Below are 19,349 nucleotides of genomic sequence, written 5' to 3'. Positions count from 1 at the left end.
CCATTTCTTATTCCGCACACAGCGCCTGTACCTCTTCTTCTTCAACAGACCCTTCGTGTATATAGGCATGGTATAGTTTAGTACAAACATATCAACCCCTAACAGGATCCCCACCACCTATCTGTCCATTCTATATTACTGGAATTTGCTTTTTTTTATATCCATTTTCTATTACACTCATGTGAGCATGATTTAATGAGACTAAATTAGAATCTAGGTGAATTAATTTTGTCAAATATCCAGTTGTGTAAATAACTAGAGAAAACAATAATTGATTACTAACATTAAATAGAGAAATTCCACCTCCCTAATGCAGTCTAGCGTACTTTCCTAACACAAGAGCTCCTGGCAGAAAACACCAGCTCTTGTCCCTCCCACTCAGGCTATCTCCATGCTTCCCCAGGTTCCAATTAGCCCATTCCTTTCACGTGTATCTTGACGCCCTAACCCAAATTTCCAAACGGCAACTCATGAACGGCCATAATATGTTCGTCGATCTCACTCAAGAGTCAGACAGTGATTCCGAGGACCAACCTCGAGTAAGTCATCATAATGCCCTAGCCGTTGCTTGTGTTTTGGTTCCATCAACTCCCGTCTGCACCTATACGACACCCTTCAGAAAAAAGAAAACAAAAGTAACATTGTTGGAACTTCGAGTTAGTACTGACCTCCCACAGATTGAAAATCCGCTGTTCCTGAGCCTTGCTCACCGAACACTCTCATCTACCAACTCGAGTGTTCCTCTCAAAAGGAAGTCAGATGTAGACTCCGAGTCAACGTCAGTGTCGTCCTTTAAATCTGCATCTGCAGTGCCCGGGCAGCCAACGAACGGCACTGGCAATGGGCATGATGATCATTACGATGACCTCTTCCGGTCATTCAAGAAGGTCCCTCAGAGAAGAACCCAGCCTGGCCCAGGGTCAGGGTTAGGATCAAGGCCAGTGCCAGAGTTAGCGTCAGGCCCGACTCCAACAGCCTTTTCCTACCCGTACATCCCTGGCCCGGCGCCTGAGACCCCGGATATCAAAGTGGTCGTACCGTCTCCGTCCGCACAGCTCAAGAAAGAAATCGATTCCGCGGAGCTAATCACAAGTGCCGACTTGACGGGCCTCTCAGAGATATATTACCCTACAGACGCACACGAAAGGCGAGCGACGAAAGGTGCCTACCCAGCAGCACGAAAGACGAACCGCGCCGTAGTGCCCTTTAGCGTCGGAAAGCCAGGGCCCTTCCTAACACAAAGTGACAGACAGCCCGTCCTAGACGTCTTGACGAAAAGCCTCAAGGCCAAGCTTGCTTCAATCTCTGGACCTCCCGTTACGGTAGCCAAGAAGGACGAGCAGCGTCTCGCGGACATTACGTCAAGCTTCCAGTTTATCAACGAGTATAAGCAGCGGGACCCAGTGAGCCCTATCCAGAAGGAATTCACTGCAGGCTGCAACTGCAAGGTCATCTGTGACCCGGGCCGCTGCGCTTGTCTTACGCAAGAGGAAAACTCCAATGAGAGAATTGTGCCGTATCGACGAGCACCTGATGACCCCCGGCTCATGGTCCTCTCACCGGAGTTTATGAACAGGACGTCTATGATTTATGAATGTAATGAGCTATGTGGATGTACAGAGCGCTGCTGGAACCGCGTGATTACACATGGTCGTTCCATCCGGTTAGATATATTCCACACAGGCCCTCGCGGCTTCGGTATGTATTTACCATCTGCAACCCTCTGCAACCCCCCGAGACCCTGCATTGTCCCCTCATAACAAAAAGAGAAACAAAACAAAGACTAACCATGTCCACCAGGCCTCCGCTCCCCCGACCCCATCCGCTCCGGCCAATTCATAGACCTCTATCTAGGCGAAGTAATAACGCTCTCGAAAGCGCTCCAACGCGAGAAAATCTCCTCAGCCCGAGGCAGCCCCTCTTACCTCTTCAACCTCGACTTCCTCGTCGACGACGAAGAAATCTACGTCGTCGACGGCGCCAACTACGGCGCTGCAACCCGCTTCATCAATCACTCTTGCAACCCCAACTGCCGCATGTTTGCGGTATCCCGGACTCACGGCGATGAGTACCTCTACGACCTTGCTTTCTTTGCGCTGAGGGAGATCGAGCCAGGTGAGGAGCTGACATTCGATTATAATCCGCACATGGAGCGCGTGGAGAAGTTGGATCCTGATGCGGTGCCTTGTCTCTGCGGGGAGGCGAATTGTCGGGGTCAGCTTTGGGCTAATGAGAGGAAGAAGACGCGGTAGGTAAAATATGCCCCTACCTGACGATTTATCACCTTCGTGGGCTTCTTGCTTGCTTGGCTGGGTGTCTTCTTCTTCTTCTTCTTCTTCTTCTTCTTCTTCCGTTTTCCTTTTACATCTCGCTTGTCTCGCGGCTATCATTTTGGTTCGGAGTCTAGCGTTTCTTTCCTCTTTCCCATGGACGGCTTTTTGCATTCGACATTCGGCATTCTGCATATCGGGTCTTGCATTGCATTGCATCGCATCGCAGGCGCTTGATCTAGCTTAGTTTGGTTTGGTTCGGCTTGGCCTGGATTTACTGCTGGGTGGCTTCCGCGGCGTTGCATCTATTTCATTGCGCGGAGTTGTTATTGTTGTTGTTCTTGTTATTCAAAACGATACCCTCTCACCATTTTGTCCTTTCTTTTTCTCCCTTATGTTACTCATACTCAACGCTTCTCGTCAGGAGACGCAGATGCAGGGATGGTGTTGCTTGGTTACAAGATCAGGTCATTGGTGCAAAATAATGCCAATGCCGATGGCCTGTACTTGCCTACCCGTCTAGTTGTTTTCTTTTCTTTTTATCGTATTTCTTATGCGCGCTTCTTCTCCTTCTTCTGTGCTTTACTCCCTGGTCCATAATGACTAGTATAGGGGTGCATTAGCTGCTCATTTCCATGTACTTTACATGATTCTGCTTCCTATGCGGTGGTGCTGATTCCTTGAAATACGGGTTGAATATCTCGAGAATATGCATATTTTGAGAATACATAGATTATATACCCGTAGTCGTAGGCTCTTTAGGAGTGAACTATGTCCTGAACTTCATTAATGGTGGCAATGAGATGTTACCGCCCAGTGCGGCGGTGTGGCGCAAGCGTCAGCAAAAGGATTCTGAGCCATCAAAGACTTGTGAGAAATGTCTGGTGGCCTAGTTGCAGAAGTCGCCGGGTGCGTCTTGGTTAAAGACACTTGATGAATATGGCGAGGGACGATATATAGGCAAGGTAACAGACCAGTGACCCAGAACTATTATGATAAACTGACATAAGGCTGAGACTATGCTATCAACTGCTGGAATGAAAACATCAAGTCCATGGAGGGTCTTTTCGTTGGAAACCCGCTGCGAAAGAGGAGCAAAAAGAGAGAAAAAAACAAATGGTCCCTACGAGGATCGAACTCGCGACATCTGCGTAAACTTGTAGGTTGCTTTAAACAGACAACCGCAGGATATTAGCACAGCGCTCTAACCAACTGAGCTAAGGAACCTTAATTGACAGCGACGATTTTTATTAGGCATCACATATCTACAATAACATCTATAGAGCTAGCTCATCCCAGTTCGCGACGGGATTCCAACAGCCACAACGCTTGACTGTTGCTCGGAATCCGCGCCTTGCCTATGGTCAAGTAAATAAGAGACAGAATAATCAATGGCAGTTCTGTGAATTTTATTCCAATTGATCGGTCGTAAGTTGTCCGAGGCCGCAGTAGATGTATTCTGTGGTTGAACTATAGCCCACGTGATTAATTGTTTAGACATAGCTACTCCGTACAACCAGGTCATTGCCGGAGCTTGCTATTAGGCCTGGACAAAGTTCAAGACATTCAATTTTGGACTGCGCTCTTCAGAAATGATATTGGTAATTAGTACTTTGAAGCTATCCCAGAGCCCACACTGCACAGAGCAATCCACCGCCCTAAAAATAGGTACGTAGGCAACACAATTGGTCTCGGCGCGGGCTCCCGCCGTTAGAGAGAGCAATCGACCATACAGAAGCAAATCCCGCCAGTAAGCCCCCGTTGTGGCTCAAAACTCGTCGATCGCTGAAGTCCGGAGAAGACACCTCTGCTGCGCATTGTCTCTGCTTTCTTTTCTCCGCTGCTTTTCGTCGCATATTCCGATACCCCAATCCGATCGCTATCTCCTACGTGTCTGTCCGCCGCTCTTCCGTTCCTTAGCGTCCCAGGCGTCCAACTGCGACGACGTGCTCGCCCGTTCTCTTCGACTGTGTCCAACACGTCGAACCCCCTCCTCAAGCCTCCGTTAATCCGCTCATCGCCGGAGCTTGCGATGTCTGCGTTCGGCTAGCCAATCGAGTTTGCCCACCATGGCGTCGAATAGCCATGATCGCGGCTCCCACGACGAAAATGATATCGCCAACCACTCTATTCCCTTACAAGATCTTTCCGGCCCGCACGAACGAGGTCGACACCCAGGCAGGACGGGAAGCCGGCTATTTTCCGGCCGCTCCTTGACCGAGCGAGGGCGAACATATGAACGATTATCGGAGGATTCGCCTGTTGATCATGGAGGCCGTACCGCCCATTCGCGTCCTAATGACAGCGCAAACCAATACGCCGTTGAAGATGCAGGGGCATTCGCGGCAGCAATGTCGTCAGTCGGCCTTGGTTTCGATCCTGGATATGACCCTGGATTCCAATCGTCACCACCGAGCGCGGCGCAATCAGCACACCACGCGCGAGTTGATTCAGAATCCGACATGGACCTTGTCCGCCTCGATACTGTTGACCCGCATGAAGCCGAGCACTACCTTTCTCCGTCCGAAACTTACCCCGATACCACCCCTTTGACGAGTATCCGACATGTGCAACCCATTAGCGGTGCGTCCATTGCCCCCAGCGCAAGCGAATCGCGAGACCGATCGAACCCGGCGTCCGTTCGTTTCGATGACAGCCACATGGGCTCGCGGTTGGGGGATGACTTGCACAATATGGAAAGCGGATATGGCGGGAGGCGTCGCGGCGAGAGCGTCTCGGGAGAGGGGAGCCGTTCGCTATCCCCATCAGGAATGTCTGGTTCTGCGCTGCTCCGCGCAAGTTCTATGATGAAGTCCGTCTCTCAGCGTGTCGTCAACTTGAGTAACGAGCCGGAGGTGGTGGAGCATTCCCTCTCGAGGGAATCGCACAAAAGCTCTCGCATGGAGGCTCCGCCGTCACTCCCCTCACTTCCCGACTATGCTCACGATGCGCCATCAACCGCTTCTTTGAGCGAACAAAACTCCAGGGAGAAGTTGACGAACAGCAAAGCCTGGAAGGAGCTCAGCAATCCCTTGAGTGGGAAAGCGCTTGGATTTCTTGGCCCCGACAATGCGGTTAGAACATGGCTGTGCGATATTCTTGTCCATGGGTTTACGGAACCTTTCATCTTGATTATCATTGTCATCCAAACTATCCTACTAACCATCGAATCATCACACTCGGAGTGGTCGTCTCCACGCCCGACACACTGGGGTGGAAGCGATATGGACTACCCTTACCTCGTGATTTTCCTTATCTATACTGTCGAGCTCACAGCGAAAATCTTAGTCTCCGGTTTTTTCTTCAACCCTGTTGAATATAGTACAATAGATCGGTCAAAAGGACTCGTGACAGCGCTGGTGGAGAAAGGAGGGAACCTCATCACGCCACAGCGGCAGTTTTCAACGAGAAAATCATCGGCTCAGCCAGAGCTTCACCAAGCGTCGATTCTGCGAACATTCACAGGCGGCTTGAATCAATTGGAGAACCAGATGGAGCGGCAGCTAGCTGACGACCCGAAACAAAAGCGCCGTGTTCGGCTTGCGCATCGTGCTTTTCTCCGTCACTCCTTCAACCGACTGGACTTTGTGGCTGTTGTTTCGTATTGGGTCAGTTTCGTTCTTTCCATAGGAGGCGTTGAGAACACACAGCAGCTTTATGTCTTTCGCATGCTTAGCTGTCTCCGAATCTTACGTCTTTTGGCTTTGACCAGTGGAACCTCGGTAAGTTCGAAGAATAGTTTGTCCTATGCATCTCGTTATTGACTTGAACGTAGGTTATTCTACGAAGTTTGAAAAAGGCTGCGCCTTTGTTAGTCCATGTTGCTTTCTTGGTCGGCTTCTTCTGGCTGTTGTTCGCCATCGTGGGTATTCAGAGCTTCAAATCAAGCTTCGGCAGAACATGTACCTGGCTTGGTACGGAGTACGGCCAGGAGAACTTCACCCAAACTGAACAGTTCTGCGGCGGCTGGCTTGACGCAACGGGCCACGAGAGGTCTTGGATAAACAAAGAAAATGTCGAGCAGTTACTGACCAAGCCGAAGGGGTTTATCTGCCCCATGGGATCCATATGTCTCGAACAAGAAAACCCGTATAATGGGACACAGAGCTTTGATGACATTGTGCACTCGCTCGAGCTTGTCTTTATCATCATGAGCTCCAATACCTTTACGGACCTGTTGTACTACACCACCGACAGCGACTACCTCATAGCCGCACTCTTCTTCGCTTGCGGCTTTGTGATATTGAGTTTATGGATGGTTAACTTGTTGGTTGCTGTTATTACTCATTCCTTCCAGGTTATTCGAGAGGAAAGCAAGCGGAGCGCTTTCGCAACTCAGAAGATAGAGGCAACTGACGAAGCGGACGAGTCTTCGCGCAAACCCAGTACATTGAAGCGCCTTTATGACTCAACGGACTGGGTTTGGATTGCTGTCATTGTGGTTGACCTTATCGTCCAGGCCCTGAGGAGTTCCACCATGAGCGAGGACCGAGTGCAACTCATAGATACCTGCGAGACGATTGTTACAATCGTGTTTCTTGGGGAAATAATACTTCGCTTTATAAGCGATTGGCGCAAATTTCACCGGAGCCGCCGCAATTGGTTTGATCTGGGCCTTGTGATCATCACCTGCATCATCCAGATACCGGCCATCAAAAACTCGGGACGTGCTTATTCTGTCCTCACACTCTTTCAGATTCTCCGAGTTTATCGCGTTGTTCTAGCATTTTCCGTGACCAGGAACTTGATAACCCTCGTCTTCCGCAACGCTGTTGGTCTCATGAACTTGATCCTTTTCGTGTTCTTGATCACATTCCTGGCGTCTATATTCGCAACGCAGCTTTTCCGCAGTCAAATCCCCCACGAAGACGATGACGGCGAGCTAATCGAGATTAACTTTTCCGATATCTACAATTCGTTCATTGGAATGTACCAAGTTCTATCCAGTGAGAACTGGACTGGTACACTCTACACTGTTACTTCGTACACGGAATATTTCAACACCTCCTGGATATCGGCAACCTTTGTGATCTTGTGGTTTATTGTGGCCAACTTCATTATTTTGAATATGTTCATTGCTGTCATCCAGGAAAGTTTCGACGTATCAGAGGATGAAAAGCGGCTTCACCAAGTGCGAGCATTTCTGGAGCAGAAGCAAGTCAATGGCGCATCACAAGGCAACCTTTCTCTTTCGAAAATTCTCAAGATTGGCCGTGGCTCATCCCGCTACAAAGATCCATTGGACCATGGCCCGGCTGCGCTGGATATGCTTTTGAAAGATGCCGTTGTGCGGGAATTCCTTGACGAGGAGATGCCGGAGGTCCAACCACGTGAAGAACCTGGACTTGACAGAAGTGCAACTACTGGAGATGGCCTCGTCCAGCCTGGTGCCTTCTCTCGTGCTTGGACGACGGTCACTTCGTCTGTCATGCGGCGTGAACCCAACCCCTTCTACTCCAAGCTGAAAATTTCACGAGCTTACGAGGAATTGGGCCCACAAGAGATGGCTCGAGAAGTGGTCACGGCAGAACAACAGAGAAAGCGAGAGCAGCGAGAATACCTCATACGCCATCCCAAGTACAATACGTCCTTATACTTATTCAAGCCAGATGATCCGGTTCGAAGATTCTGTCAACGTATTGTCGGGCCAGGACGTGGAATCCAGCGCGTGGAAGGTGTCGACCCATATAAACCCCTTTGGTATACTTTCTCTGCCTTTGTCTACGCTGCTATCGTAGCGATGGTTATCCTCGCTTGCATTACTACCCCTATCTACCAGAGCACGAACTTCCAAACTGACAGGGACTGGTTTACTTATACCGATCTGGGCTTTGCAATCTTGTTCTCTGTTGAAGCCATCATCAAGGTTATAGCAGACGGCTTCTTTTGGACACCGAATGCATACTTCCGTTCGTCATGGGGATTCATTGACGGGATTGTCTTGATTACTCTGTGGGTTAATGTGCTGAGCGCCCTGACTTCAGAGCGTGGAGCCTCTAGGGCTATTGGAGCGTTTAAGGCTCTAAGGGCACTTCGATTACTCAACTTCAGTGACAGTGCAAAAAATACATTCCATTCCGTCATTATTGTCGGAGGATGGAAAGTCATTGCTGTATGTTTGCAACCTTCCAGTGAAAGATTTGTACTGATCTTCTCTAGGCCGCGTTGGTCTCTATGAGTTTCCTGATACCCTTTGCTATCTATGGCGTCAACCTGTTCAACGGACAGATGGTCTCGTGCAATGATGATGGAATTGAAGGAAGCTTGAGCGCGTGCATCGGGGAGTTCATGAGCTCACCAGCTAACTGGGACGTCCTGGCACCCCGAGTGGCGTCGAACCCGTTCTATGATTTTGACAATTTTGGAGACTCCCTCTTCATCCTCTTCCAAATTGTGTCTCAAGAAGGTTGGACGGACGTCCAGTCCCAGGCGATGAGCATAACAGGAACCGGCCAACAGCCAGAGACCTACATCGCGCCGGAAAACGGGCTCTTCTTCATCGTGTTCAACTTGCTCGGTGCCGTCTTCGTCCTGACACTGTTTGTATCTGTGTTCATGCGCAACTACACTGAACAAACTGGAGTCGCCTTCTTGACAGCTGAGCAGCGATCCTGGCTCGAATTGCGGAAACTGCTCCGACAAGTGTCACCTTCCAAGCGGAGATCAAGCGACAAGACCACGAGCTGGAAACAATGGGCTTATCGGACCGCGTACAAGAAGCACGGACGCTGGGCAAAATGCGTCACGTCTATTCTTTGCCTTCACCTGTTGTTGCTGATCATTGAATTCTATCCCGAGCAAGCAGCTTGGGACAAGACTCGAGACGCGTTGTTCTTTGCGTTCAACTTTGTCTATTTAGCGAATGTTCTCCTCCGAATGGCAGGGTTGGGGTGGCACCGCTTCAGTAGAAGCTCTTGGGATCTTTACGCCATGTTGGTCGTTCCAGCTACACTGATCACATCGATCTTGAACTTTATTAGGCCCACTCAGCAGACAATCGTGGTGCTGAACAAGCTTTTCCTTGTCGCCATTACACTGCTCCTCATTCCGCGCAATAACCAACTTGATCAACTGTTCAAGACGGCCGCTGCTAGTCTGACTTCCATTGGGAACCTGCTAGCGACTTGGTTTGTCCTGTTCCTCGTCTTTGCAATCGCAATGAATCAAGCTTTCGGTCTTACAAAGTTCGGAGCCAACGAGAACGGGAACATCAACTTCAGAGACATCCCAAGAGCTCTGATCCTGCTTTTCCGTTTGAGTTGTGGCGAGGGCTGGAATGAGCTTATGGAAGACTTTGCGATGATGGTGCCGCCGTACTGTAGCGCCATCGATGATGGGTTTTTTGGCAATGACTGCGGAAGCCCGGGTTGGGCTCGAGCACTATTCATAGCCTGGAACATCATCAGCATGTACATCTTTGTGTCTCTGTTTGTTTCGCTGATCTTCGAGAGTTTCTCCTATGTCTATCAACGAAGCAGTGGCCTCTATGTGATTAGCCGCGAGGAACTTCGCCGCTTCAAGCAGGCTTGGGCTGAATTTGACCCCGAGGGCACGGGCTATATCACCAAGGACCAGTTCCCACGGTTACTAGGGGTATGTATGGATACTTGCTCATTGAAATTCATGCTAACAAGTTACAGGAACTTACTGGCAAGTTTGAAGTGCGCATCTACCAGAATGACTTTATGGTTCCGCGTATCCTGGATGAATGTCGAGTCGACAAGCGCGACTCGCTTATAGCCCACCGAAGAGTCTTTGAGGGGGTTGATCTCGACAAACTGGCCAAGATCGTCCGCAAAATCCCTGTTAACACTGTCAGACAACGACGAGAGAGGCTGAACGAGCTCTACGAAGAAGTGCTGGTGTCTGCGGACCCAGTGCACGGCATATCCTTCCACTCTCTTTTGATGATCCTCGCTCACTACAACGTGATCACCGACAGCAAGAGTTTGAGGTTAGAGGAATTCCTACGGCGCCGCGCGAAACTGCAGCGAGTGGAAGAGGCGGTCCGCCGGAACACAGTGATTGGGTTCTTCAAAACCCTCACTGCCGCTCGAGAATTTAGGAGAAGAATTGACCACAAGCGATCTGCCCGCATGACTTTCGTGCCCCAGTTCAACGTCCCCGAGATTTACGTGGACGATGAGCCCCAGGGAGATCGACCGTCTCAGGACGTCGTCCGGACACCAGTACATGAAGCCGGAGCGGAAGCGTCAATGCTCTCCCCCACATCGACGGGCCGGGCAGGAGAAGCCGGCCCCTCGGGGCTCCCTCGCATCAACACAAATGTGGCAGGCCGACTAAACTCTGAAGCAAGCTCCCCGTCGGAATGGTCGAACATTAGTATATCCCTGTCTCCCCAACGGGAACGAGCGCACACAGTCAGCTCCTACGATCCCCCGCCTGACCGATCCGGGGAACAATCAGCAACATCCGAACACTCGCGGCACAACAGCTCAATGACCGTCAATGATGTGATGCAGTCGCTAGGTGACTCTGCCTGGGGTGAGAGTATCCGACGCAGTTTCACGACGAAACGGCGATCAAGGGACGAGACGTGAGGCGGTGCTGGGGTCATATTGAAGTGAGATGAAACGAGCGATGAGACCACGATCTCGACGAATTGTCGAGAGTGATGCCATATACTACAGTGTCTTTATACATACGACTTTTCCTATGTTGTAAACTAGACTATGCAGCTTGGGATTATGCAGCCCATCTGCAGGATTGAAGACTTAGTTTGTTTTTTGTTTATGTTTTGATGTTGATGCTCGTTATGCTTTTTCTTTTTCTGTTTTTGGACCAGAGATCTAACAGCCTGGATGCATAGCAATGGCGTGCTGGAGTACTTATCTAAACAATTGAGTACAAATGTGTTCCACTATTGACATCCCTTGCAGTGGTGATTGTGTGTGGTGACTGGGCTGTAAAGAGTTGCCGAATGCGGCAGTGGCCTTGTCCCCGCCGTCTTCGTCGCTCTTCAACTCTTCAACCTCACCAACATCCCTCCTCAACCTTCAGCATCTCTGCAACTTATCGCTGTTTTCATAACTCTCGCCTCTCCACATTCTTCAGACTATCATCTCGTTGGTCGTTCCCATGGGCTCCCCTTCCGTTACTCTCTCCTTCGCCCTGGCGCCGAACTACCTGCTACTAGACCGGGCGTGCCTTGCTGTCATGGATACCTAATCCGTGCCCTTCAAACCCTGTCCTGAACAGGGCGATCTTAAATACCCGGAGCTCCTCCTGCTGTCAAATTACCGACAGACAGAATTTCTGCATCTGCCATCTGCTACGCTGGCCCCCTCTCCGAGGCGTCGGGGAACGGTGATCCTTGACAATCTGACACGACACGGTTCCTTGTTTCAAGCAACCCGTGTCTAACCACCAGTCGTCGCCTTATACTCCGACTTTCGCCCCGTCATCTTACTTCTCCTGCATGACACTGAAGATCTTCGCCGCCTGGCCACCAACGCTATCTTCGATCTTCCCACTTTCTCTTACCTACTGTCAGGTCACCTCACTTCTTTTACATACATAATCCAGGCGGGGCACCAGCTATCTATCGCACTAGTCCTAATAGCGGCGACTTTCGCCGTCAACATATAGTGTGATTTATCTACTCTGTATTCGCAAACCGCCACCCACCTTTTCACCCACGCAGACAAAGACCTGCCTTTGCTCTTCAAAATGCGCCCAAACCAGCCTTCTACACCGAGCCTTTCGCTCCTCTACACTTCATTTCAACCCCGCTCCGACGAAAACGTCATCAGCGACAAAGACGATCATCCCTACGCCTACAACACATCCGACTACTATTCCCCCACCAGCCCGCTAAGCTCCACATCCACGATCACAAGCTCCAGCCCAACGCTCCCCTCGTCACCAACTTCGCCATCCTTATCACCAACGCTCTTCCAGCACATCCGCCCAATATCCGACAAACTTCAGCCCCTCTCTAGCCCTGCCTACAGTTCCAGCCATTGCCAGAATCATGGTCATACCTCAGCACCTAGCACAGGAAGGGAAGCAGGTACGGGTATAATTCTTCGGCGCAGCCCCTCTACCGTCGATACGCTCTTGCGACAAGAGCGCTTACGGGCCACCGTCAATGCAGTCGAGAGAAAAGGATTGGATCTCCTCGAGCCTCGTCCGGTGGATTTAGATCCTGGTGGGATAGAAAGTCGCATTGATATCCAGCACCCGTTGCATAATCATAAATTCGACGAGCGGGTGCGGGCTCGGGACGAGGCTTTGGGACTAGGCGATGGGTCGCGGTCCGGCCCCGCGCAGCCGAAGTTTGTCATGGGTGGGATCTTCGAAGTTATGGAGGGGAGGGGATAGAGTTACACGAGAGCTCTCTAAATCGCCTCTTCAAGATTACCGCCCAGTATGCCTTCGCTTTACGGTTCGGTGCCTTATTTCAGAGTTTTGTTATCTTCTTACCTGGTACCCTTAGGGGTTATCTGGTTCTCTAGGGCTCGGTTTCGGTGACGTGATATGGGGTTATGGCGTTTATATTCTCTCATCTCTTCTCAAGATTATATTAGGGTTTTTGTTTTTTTTTCCCTCTTTGGGGTCTCGGGAGCGATTCGGCAGGCTCGCAAACAGGCGAGATTATCACGATTTGATTTGAGTTGATTCTTATATACGTTTTCAGACAATAGACACCCATTGCTCAGCTTGATTTATCTGAAGTGATACTACTTACTACATGCAAGTACTCTAACTGTCTGGTCACTGGCTGTCTACTTTTCTGATCCTTCCAGAAGAAATCATACCCGAGGAGATTTTGATCTGAAGAACTTCTTTGATACATGAACCAGTGGGTTGTTGTTATCCTTTGAGTTATATTCTTTATAGTGTCTATCAGGATCTTCTAAAATACTCCAGGTCCTACACTGTTAAGACAGTAGTAATTGGAGTTTAGAGTTTTGTGCCCAAGTACCTATCTAAACCTGGGTCTTACCATGACTCATTCCCCCTCTCCATGAAGTCTGTGTGTCCATCATATTCCTTGTTAATCTTGTTGCAACTTGCGTATCGTGTCCTGAATGAGAAATGAAATTGTTGATTGAAAGAAGAGCTTGAAAGATCTAAACTGTTGCGATATACGTCTATGACCTGTGATCTAGATGAAAGATAATACGTAGAGAATGATAATGAAATTGAGGCGGAGGCAACAGATGAGCAGTCGTGTCTCGCTGCAACGTAGGTATAGTGCCTATGTCCATGGTCCGAGCTGTAGATAAATGGAAAGCATATCATTAAGCCCAGGTAAGAGCAACATGCATGCTTTGAAACATCACAACAACCCATCTCATGATCTAAGCAAAACCGTGTCATCTCTAGTGAGAGTTCCTCCAAGACGGGGAGCCCTTATCAACGCCCCAAGTAAGCCATAAGACCTTGTCTGATTCTAGATTTCTTGAATTAACAGTTACCTAAATCATGTAGGACACTGCCACCACTGCAATAGTGGCAGCTGCTTGTACTGGACGTAAGATCAGTTTGGACCATGGAATGAATGATTCTTAATTAGTAAGAGCTAGAAAACCTGTTCAAAAGGTTAATAATGATCATCTAACATTGTAGATATGACACAATCGCGTGGGTGTTTCTTGGTCCTTTGAACTTGATAGCCTAGCCCGGCTTGATGGAGGTCTAACCAGCTGTTGCTTGTTTCTAGTCCTTCATGGTAAGTCATGAAGTTATCTAAATAACTTAGCTAGATACCTAAGTCTACCAAGCTGGTAGCGGACCATGGTCTATTGTGCTGCACTTACAAAGCCTTGCTGAATGAAGTTCATGGCCTGCGCAGGTTGTTCCTCAATAGATCTTAAGTTCTACAAAGATTGGTTGCTACCAGCAGATGATAAAGAAGTCAGGATTGCAGTTTGTATCCCTCATGCCCCTGTGCTACGCAAGAGAGCATGCCCTGGTAAACATGACCTCATACTATCAACAATTGGCAAATAATGTAGTTTGAGCACTAGGTGGTGATGGCTAGAGATCAATGTGCACAAGGGACATGAGTCAAATAGACAATATCTTTAATCTAATGCCTTCAAGAGACGCCATACATAGTATTCAGCAAAGATTGATGTATCATTTCCCCTGAGACTCTGACATCTATCACGACTGCCTGCAAGTCATGATCCCGAGCGTGACGAGCAACGGAGTACCGCGAGTTCGACGACATCGAACTGACTGATACGCGAGGAGTCACGTGAAGACCTTATTCCGGGCATCGTGCCCGGGATGAGGATCGGGAGATACTGCCTGTTCCGACCGCCTACTCATCTCGGTTAGCCTCGCTCCGCGAGGATCCATCCGCGTGTTTGTTTACGATCCTCTTTGAATGCCTTCATGCTTTGAATTCCGTACATAGAGTACCAGATAGATCAATTCAAGTCTACTGATTGGCTCGCCGTCTTAACATCAACCAGCTGGTGCGTGATAATGGAATTACAAAAAGAGAAAAGAATGATATCCCATGTTCATATCATTTGATAAAATGCCAATCAACAATAGTATTAAGCCTAAGGCAATTGGACTGGTGAAGCAAAGAAAGGAAACCAAAAAACGACCACGATGGGGATCGAACCCACAATCTTCACTTTTTTCAGAGACTCTGGCGCTAAAATTTGGCGCTATGCCTAAATAGGAGAGTGACGCCCTACCATTAGGCTACGCGGCCTGCGAATTTCTGTGGTTTTGGTAAATTTTAGTAGATAAATTTTTCCTCAGAATACTTAGAAACTTCACCAGAAAAGTTTACTAGATGTTATGATGTTGATAGCTAACTTGGGAAGTCTACTTGGGTCTTTCATATACGGCTTTTTGATCTTTGTGAATATTACTTCTTAAAGTTGGTTTATGTTAGAAAGGACGAACAAACGGCAGCCAATCAATCAGACGCCTTGCCAGCGTGACACGACGACGCCAGGAGGAACGATGTTCCGTCCCGAGCGCCCCCGTCCCCTGAGAGGACGATGAGGACGATGAGGGATGGTATATAAGGACGCTCATTACCCACCTGTATTTACTTTCTGCCTCTCGTGCCTTATCTTCAGCTTACAGTAACATAATCGGATCGCCAGTACGAAACAAGTTACTATTGCATCTTCTACTTTGCTCTTCTTCTTCTTGCTAGATATCAGAATACCTAAGGTCCGCTTCGACGCTTAGCAGGACGACCCTGACCTGATCTGACAGTTTAGACCAGAGTCAATTTCAAATTCTTGGTAAATTGTTCTTTATTCAGAAACCTGAGTTCAATGATAAGATGGTATTTAACAGAACAGACTTTGACACTGCATCAAATTCTATGGTAAAAGAAACCTAGGAAATGATGGATAATAGAGTGATGGACAGCTTTAAGTAAGAGCCTTTGTCTCTTGTGGTTTGTATGCACAGGTAAGGGAATTGGTGAGGGAATTGTGTTGTGAGAGAATAATAGAAATAATAGCAGACTGGAATTTGATTTCAACTCTATCACTTCCTTTCACTAGATCTTATCCCTTCAGGAAACATGCTAGTTCCTGAACCAGAAAGATGGAACTGCTACTTTCTTATTTGGTTGTTCAGTCATTGTGGGTTTGTTTTTCTTCCATCCATCCTTTCTTGATGCTACCATCATTGGGATACTCAGAGACGGCATTCCAATAGTTCTAAGAAATACAAATAAGCTGATGTGGTGGGTATCACTTGTCATCTGTGTAAAGATGCCTCTGGCTCTGGAACTGAGGGACTTCTGTTGGATGTCACCATAGCTCTTGAAATGCACCAGTGAGCCCTTTTCTGAAATCTCATGACGACAACCGCACCTTCAAACCGCAAACAATATCTCTGCTTCTGAGATTAATAGACAATAATGTTGGCTATCTTGGGTGTTCCTTATAGTGTTGGATATCCTCTGTTTGTTATTTTTGCCGGCGGCCAAGACACGACCTCCAAACAAGCAAACCCGTTGCGATCGCGATACATTTATACCACCAGCTGTTCACTTGATAGTGACTAGCATGGGTCTGCCTACAGCGCTCTTGGCATACTGGTGTAGGGCGTTGACAACGACATCGTAACCAACACTATAGAGTCATTAGGGTCGCCTAGGTCACTAAATAGTATTGTAGAAGCTGAAGGCATTGGAGGCTATCTCTTTGGGATTGGGAGCTGGAGGCCAGGCATGGTCAAGACAATTTCCCTTCTGTCATTTACTTCCTTGGAGCAATTTCCGCAGAGAAGATCCCTATTCAGCCCTGCTCTTTTGTATGGACGATGGTAAAGCGCGTGACGCGAAGCTAACCTGGCCATGGCCGAGACCCCCCCGTCCATTAACTATACACTACTGAAACCAATCAATGTTGTTGCCTGACTCACATGTACAATGTAACTTGTGACAAGCGAACCCCATACTTTGCTTAATTTTGGTAAGGATAGCTACCTTGCTTACTTGCGCTCTTCTCCTCCCAGGGGGTCTTGCTGACATTGTCTTCGTGATTGCATTGTCCGCGGTCTGACAATCTTGCCTCTTTGTTCCCTTCGGCGCGGTCATTCTCTGTGGAGTTTTGGGATAATCGTCTACGGCATGGGTCAGTCATGGGATTTGGGAATTATCTAAGCCTTGCTGGCTCGTATTGTCTTATTTAAATTAGAGTGGCTTATTGACTAGCTACAGGCAGCATCACCCATGGTCCATTCTGTAGATAAAGTAAAGAGCGTAATAGTGGGTATGAAGGCAGGAGCAACACACAGGCTCAAATAACCCAACAACCCATCGTCTCTACCGAAGAAACAATCAGTCTCCTGCATGAATGTGTCTAATACCTACGGTGCTGCCATCCAAGTTTGCTTTCTGCCTGGTGACACTTCCTCCAAGATGCCACTTTCCAGTCCTCATCGAGGCCGTGCAAATTCCCGCGATTGATATAGCAGTGAGTCATGTGTCCTCTAGGCTCCCAAAATAATAGCTATATGTGTAGGATGCCGCTGCTGCCGCCACAATCGTGGCGACCATCACCACTACCACCGCCGCTAAGAAAGACCTCGAGAATCTGCTCGAGAAGCGCCGCCTACACAACAAAAAATGAGGGAGAAGAGGAAGAAAAGAGCAGCAATGTGGAATGAGAAGGAGAAGAAGGAGAAGGAGGAGGAGGAGGAGGAGGAGGAGGAGGATGATGATGAGCAGTTGGAAGAGGAGGGAATCAGGGAAGGATGGAGGGCCAATGAGGCCAGAAGGCTCAGTCATGCTTTGGTAGATATCCTGTCAGTACATGGGATAAGTAAACAGTTGTTGGCGTTACCGCTAGACTAAAAAGCCAAAGACTTCTAGCCTACGTCGCCGAATAACCCATGAACCTCTCGTGACAACGGTTATGGGTAGTTGTGATCTCTTTGAACAGAATAAGTCACTCGATGATTCAATGAGCAAGCATGGAGCTTGGGTCAATCAAAATGCTGGCTCCTGTCTCAGGCTTCTTAACAACATCCTTGACCTTGAATGTCATCACATGGAGGACTGGCTCCAGAGTATCCTGCTCAAAAATGTGATTGGCAATGAGGTGGGTGGTGTTGGATTTAATCTCTGTTTCTCTCGACCACGGTCTGAGACTTGTTATCGAAAGACTTATGGGGGTATTTAATGACGGTTCCTTTTCTCAGTTTCTAGGGCCTCGGTCGTGCCTCACAGCAACATGCATCCAAGCGTCCATGGTCCATGCTTTAGATGAAGAGCGCGATAGAAACAGGAAATTGCCTTACTGCAACATCGTCAAGAGCAATAGAAACCCTGTCTTGGTCCTTGATGGTCTATACGCAGAAAAGATATCACACGGTAAAAGTTCTGCATGGCAGATATCGCCTTGAAGGCTTGTTCGTTTCAGCATCATCTCAGCTTAAACCCATGTTGTTGGTTGTTGTTGTCTCCTCCGGGGAAAGGGCCTGTCGGCGGCGGTGGCGGCGGTGGTGAAGGTAGGGCCAGTGGAGGAGAAAAGACATGATAGAGGGAAGAGTGTTCTTGCACGCTTCATATGCGCCCCAGAAATTCGGACCATGTTCCTTTCATTTCAAGAGGTGCATATCTCAGATAAAAACAATAAATATTGGTTAGCGCAGACCCTGTCCTACATTTTACAACCATATTCTGCAGGAGCCCTACCTCATTGCATTCGTAGACTCCGGGACCTCGTAGCTGATCATGATGTAGATGCTTGACCTACTACAATTAGATGAGAATCTGCAGAGGCAAAACAGTCTAGCTATCAAGCAACTTGATTTTCTTCAAGCAACACCACCATTGTAGCCATTTGGCGCCAATTCACACACGAAGTCAACGAGCCTGATCTGCGCAGACAATGAGAAGTACTTTCCACGTCCTGCAGCGGCCTGCTGCCATTACAGGCTTGAAGACCAACTAGAAGCTGGATTAAGGTCGTATATATCATAATGTTTCTTCTGGTGTTGTGATGGTGTTCAGAATTTCCAGCATAAGTATCCAGCAGAACCAAGCAACGACACAAAGTTGATGGGAAGGGATAAGGGGTCACGGGAGGTGCCCAGATATAGATATGTACTCGGTCAAGGATGGCCCAGTAAATACTGTCTTAGCCGTGTAGCCTAAGAAGTAGCGCCTTACCAATAGGCCACTCGGTGGTAGCGGCAATCACCACTGTGTATACTGCTGTAGCATCAGAGTAACTCAAGGTTCCTGGTATAGCGCTCAAAAAGGTCTTGAGCTACATAGGTACATATAAAAAGGTAAAAGCTAAGAATGACGGCCGGGTGGCCTAGTGGTAAGGCGCTGCTTTCCGGCTTTACGGAATCCGGCAGTGATCGCGCGTTCGAATCGCGTCTCGGTCGATATCTTTTTCTTTTTGCCTTCCCTTTTGCCCTTTTTACCACCCAATTCACCTATCGTGTTATGCCCTACCCAGCGGAATCATCCGAGCCAACAAATGTTTGACTGCTATACCCTAGCTTGTGGGGTTCGGAACTCAACATGTAGAACGAAATATGAGCGACGTACTCCTGCAACCTGCAAATCTGAGACCTGTGTATAAATATAAAAATTATAATTTT

At 48.5% G+C, this 19,349-nt stretch overlaps 3 protein-coding genes and 3 non-coding genes across 6 annotated transcripts; 4 read left to right on the top strand and 2 right to left on the bottom strand.

Moving 5' to 3' along the window:
* The first annotated feature begins 371 nt into the window (after positions 1-371).
* On the top strand, positions 372-2,319 carry clrD (histone-lysine N-methyltransferase Clr4). Its single transcript, XM_073776561.1, has 3 exons — positions 372-539; positions 678-1,698; positions 1,801-2,319. Exons 1-3 carry the CDS (start codon positions 471-473, stop codon positions 2,250-2,252), a joined length of 1,542 nt encoding a protein of 513 aa, XP_073621625.1. The 5' UTR covers positions 372-470; the 3' UTR covers positions 2,253-2,319.
* Positions 2,320-3,387: 1,068 nt separating this feature from the next.
* BDV14DRAFT_t152 lies at positions 3,388-3,497 on the bottom strand. The gene has a single exon. It is a non-coding gene; the product is annotated as a tRNA-Ile (tRNA).
* Positions 3,498-4,233: 736 nt separating this feature from the next.
* Positions 4,234-11,021, top strand: cch1 (calcium channel protein CCH1). The gene is made up of 4 exons (XM_073776559.1): positions 4,234-5,992; positions 6,046-8,382; positions 8,430-9,863; positions 9,911-11,021. Exons 1-4 carry the CDS (start codon positions 4,340-4,342, stop codon positions 10,829-10,831), a joined length of 6,345 nt encoding a protein of 2,114 aa, XP_073621624.1. The 5' UTR covers positions 4,234-4,339; the 3' UTR covers positions 10,832-11,021.
* Positions 11,022-11,694: 673 nt separating this feature from the next.
* BDV14DRAFT_33185 (uncharacterized protein) lies at positions 11,695-12,918 on the top strand. Its single transcript, XM_073776560.1, has one exon. It carries the CDS (start codon positions 11,961-11,963, stop codon positions 12,612-12,614), a length of 654 nt encoding a protein of 217 aa, XP_073621623.1. The 5' UTR covers positions 11,695-11,960; the 3' UTR covers positions 12,615-12,918.
* Positions 12,919-14,856: 1,938 nt separating this feature from the next.
* Positions 14,857-14,970, bottom strand: BDV14DRAFT_t151. Its single transcript has one exon. It is a non-coding gene; the product is annotated as a tRNA-Arg (tRNA).
* Positions 14,971-19,046: 4,076 nt separating this feature from the next.
* On the top strand, positions 19,047-19,130 carry BDV14DRAFT_t153. Its single transcript has one exon. It is a non-coding gene; the product is annotated as a tRNA-Arg (tRNA).
* The last annotated feature ends 219 nt before the right edge of the window (positions 19,131-19,349 follow it).

The sequence above is a fragment of the Aspergillus stella-maris genome, assembly GCF_047715825.1.
Source record: "Aspergillus stella-maris strain CBS 113639 unplaced genomic scaffold BDV14scaffold_154, whole genome shotgun sequence".
NCBI classification, from domain to species: Eukaryota; Fungi; Ascomycota; class Eurotiomycetes; order Eurotiales; family Aspergillaceae; genus Aspergillus; species Aspergillus stella-maris.
Note: the sequence above shows the minus strand (reverse complement) of the source record. Positions and strands in the feature narration are given on the sequence as shown.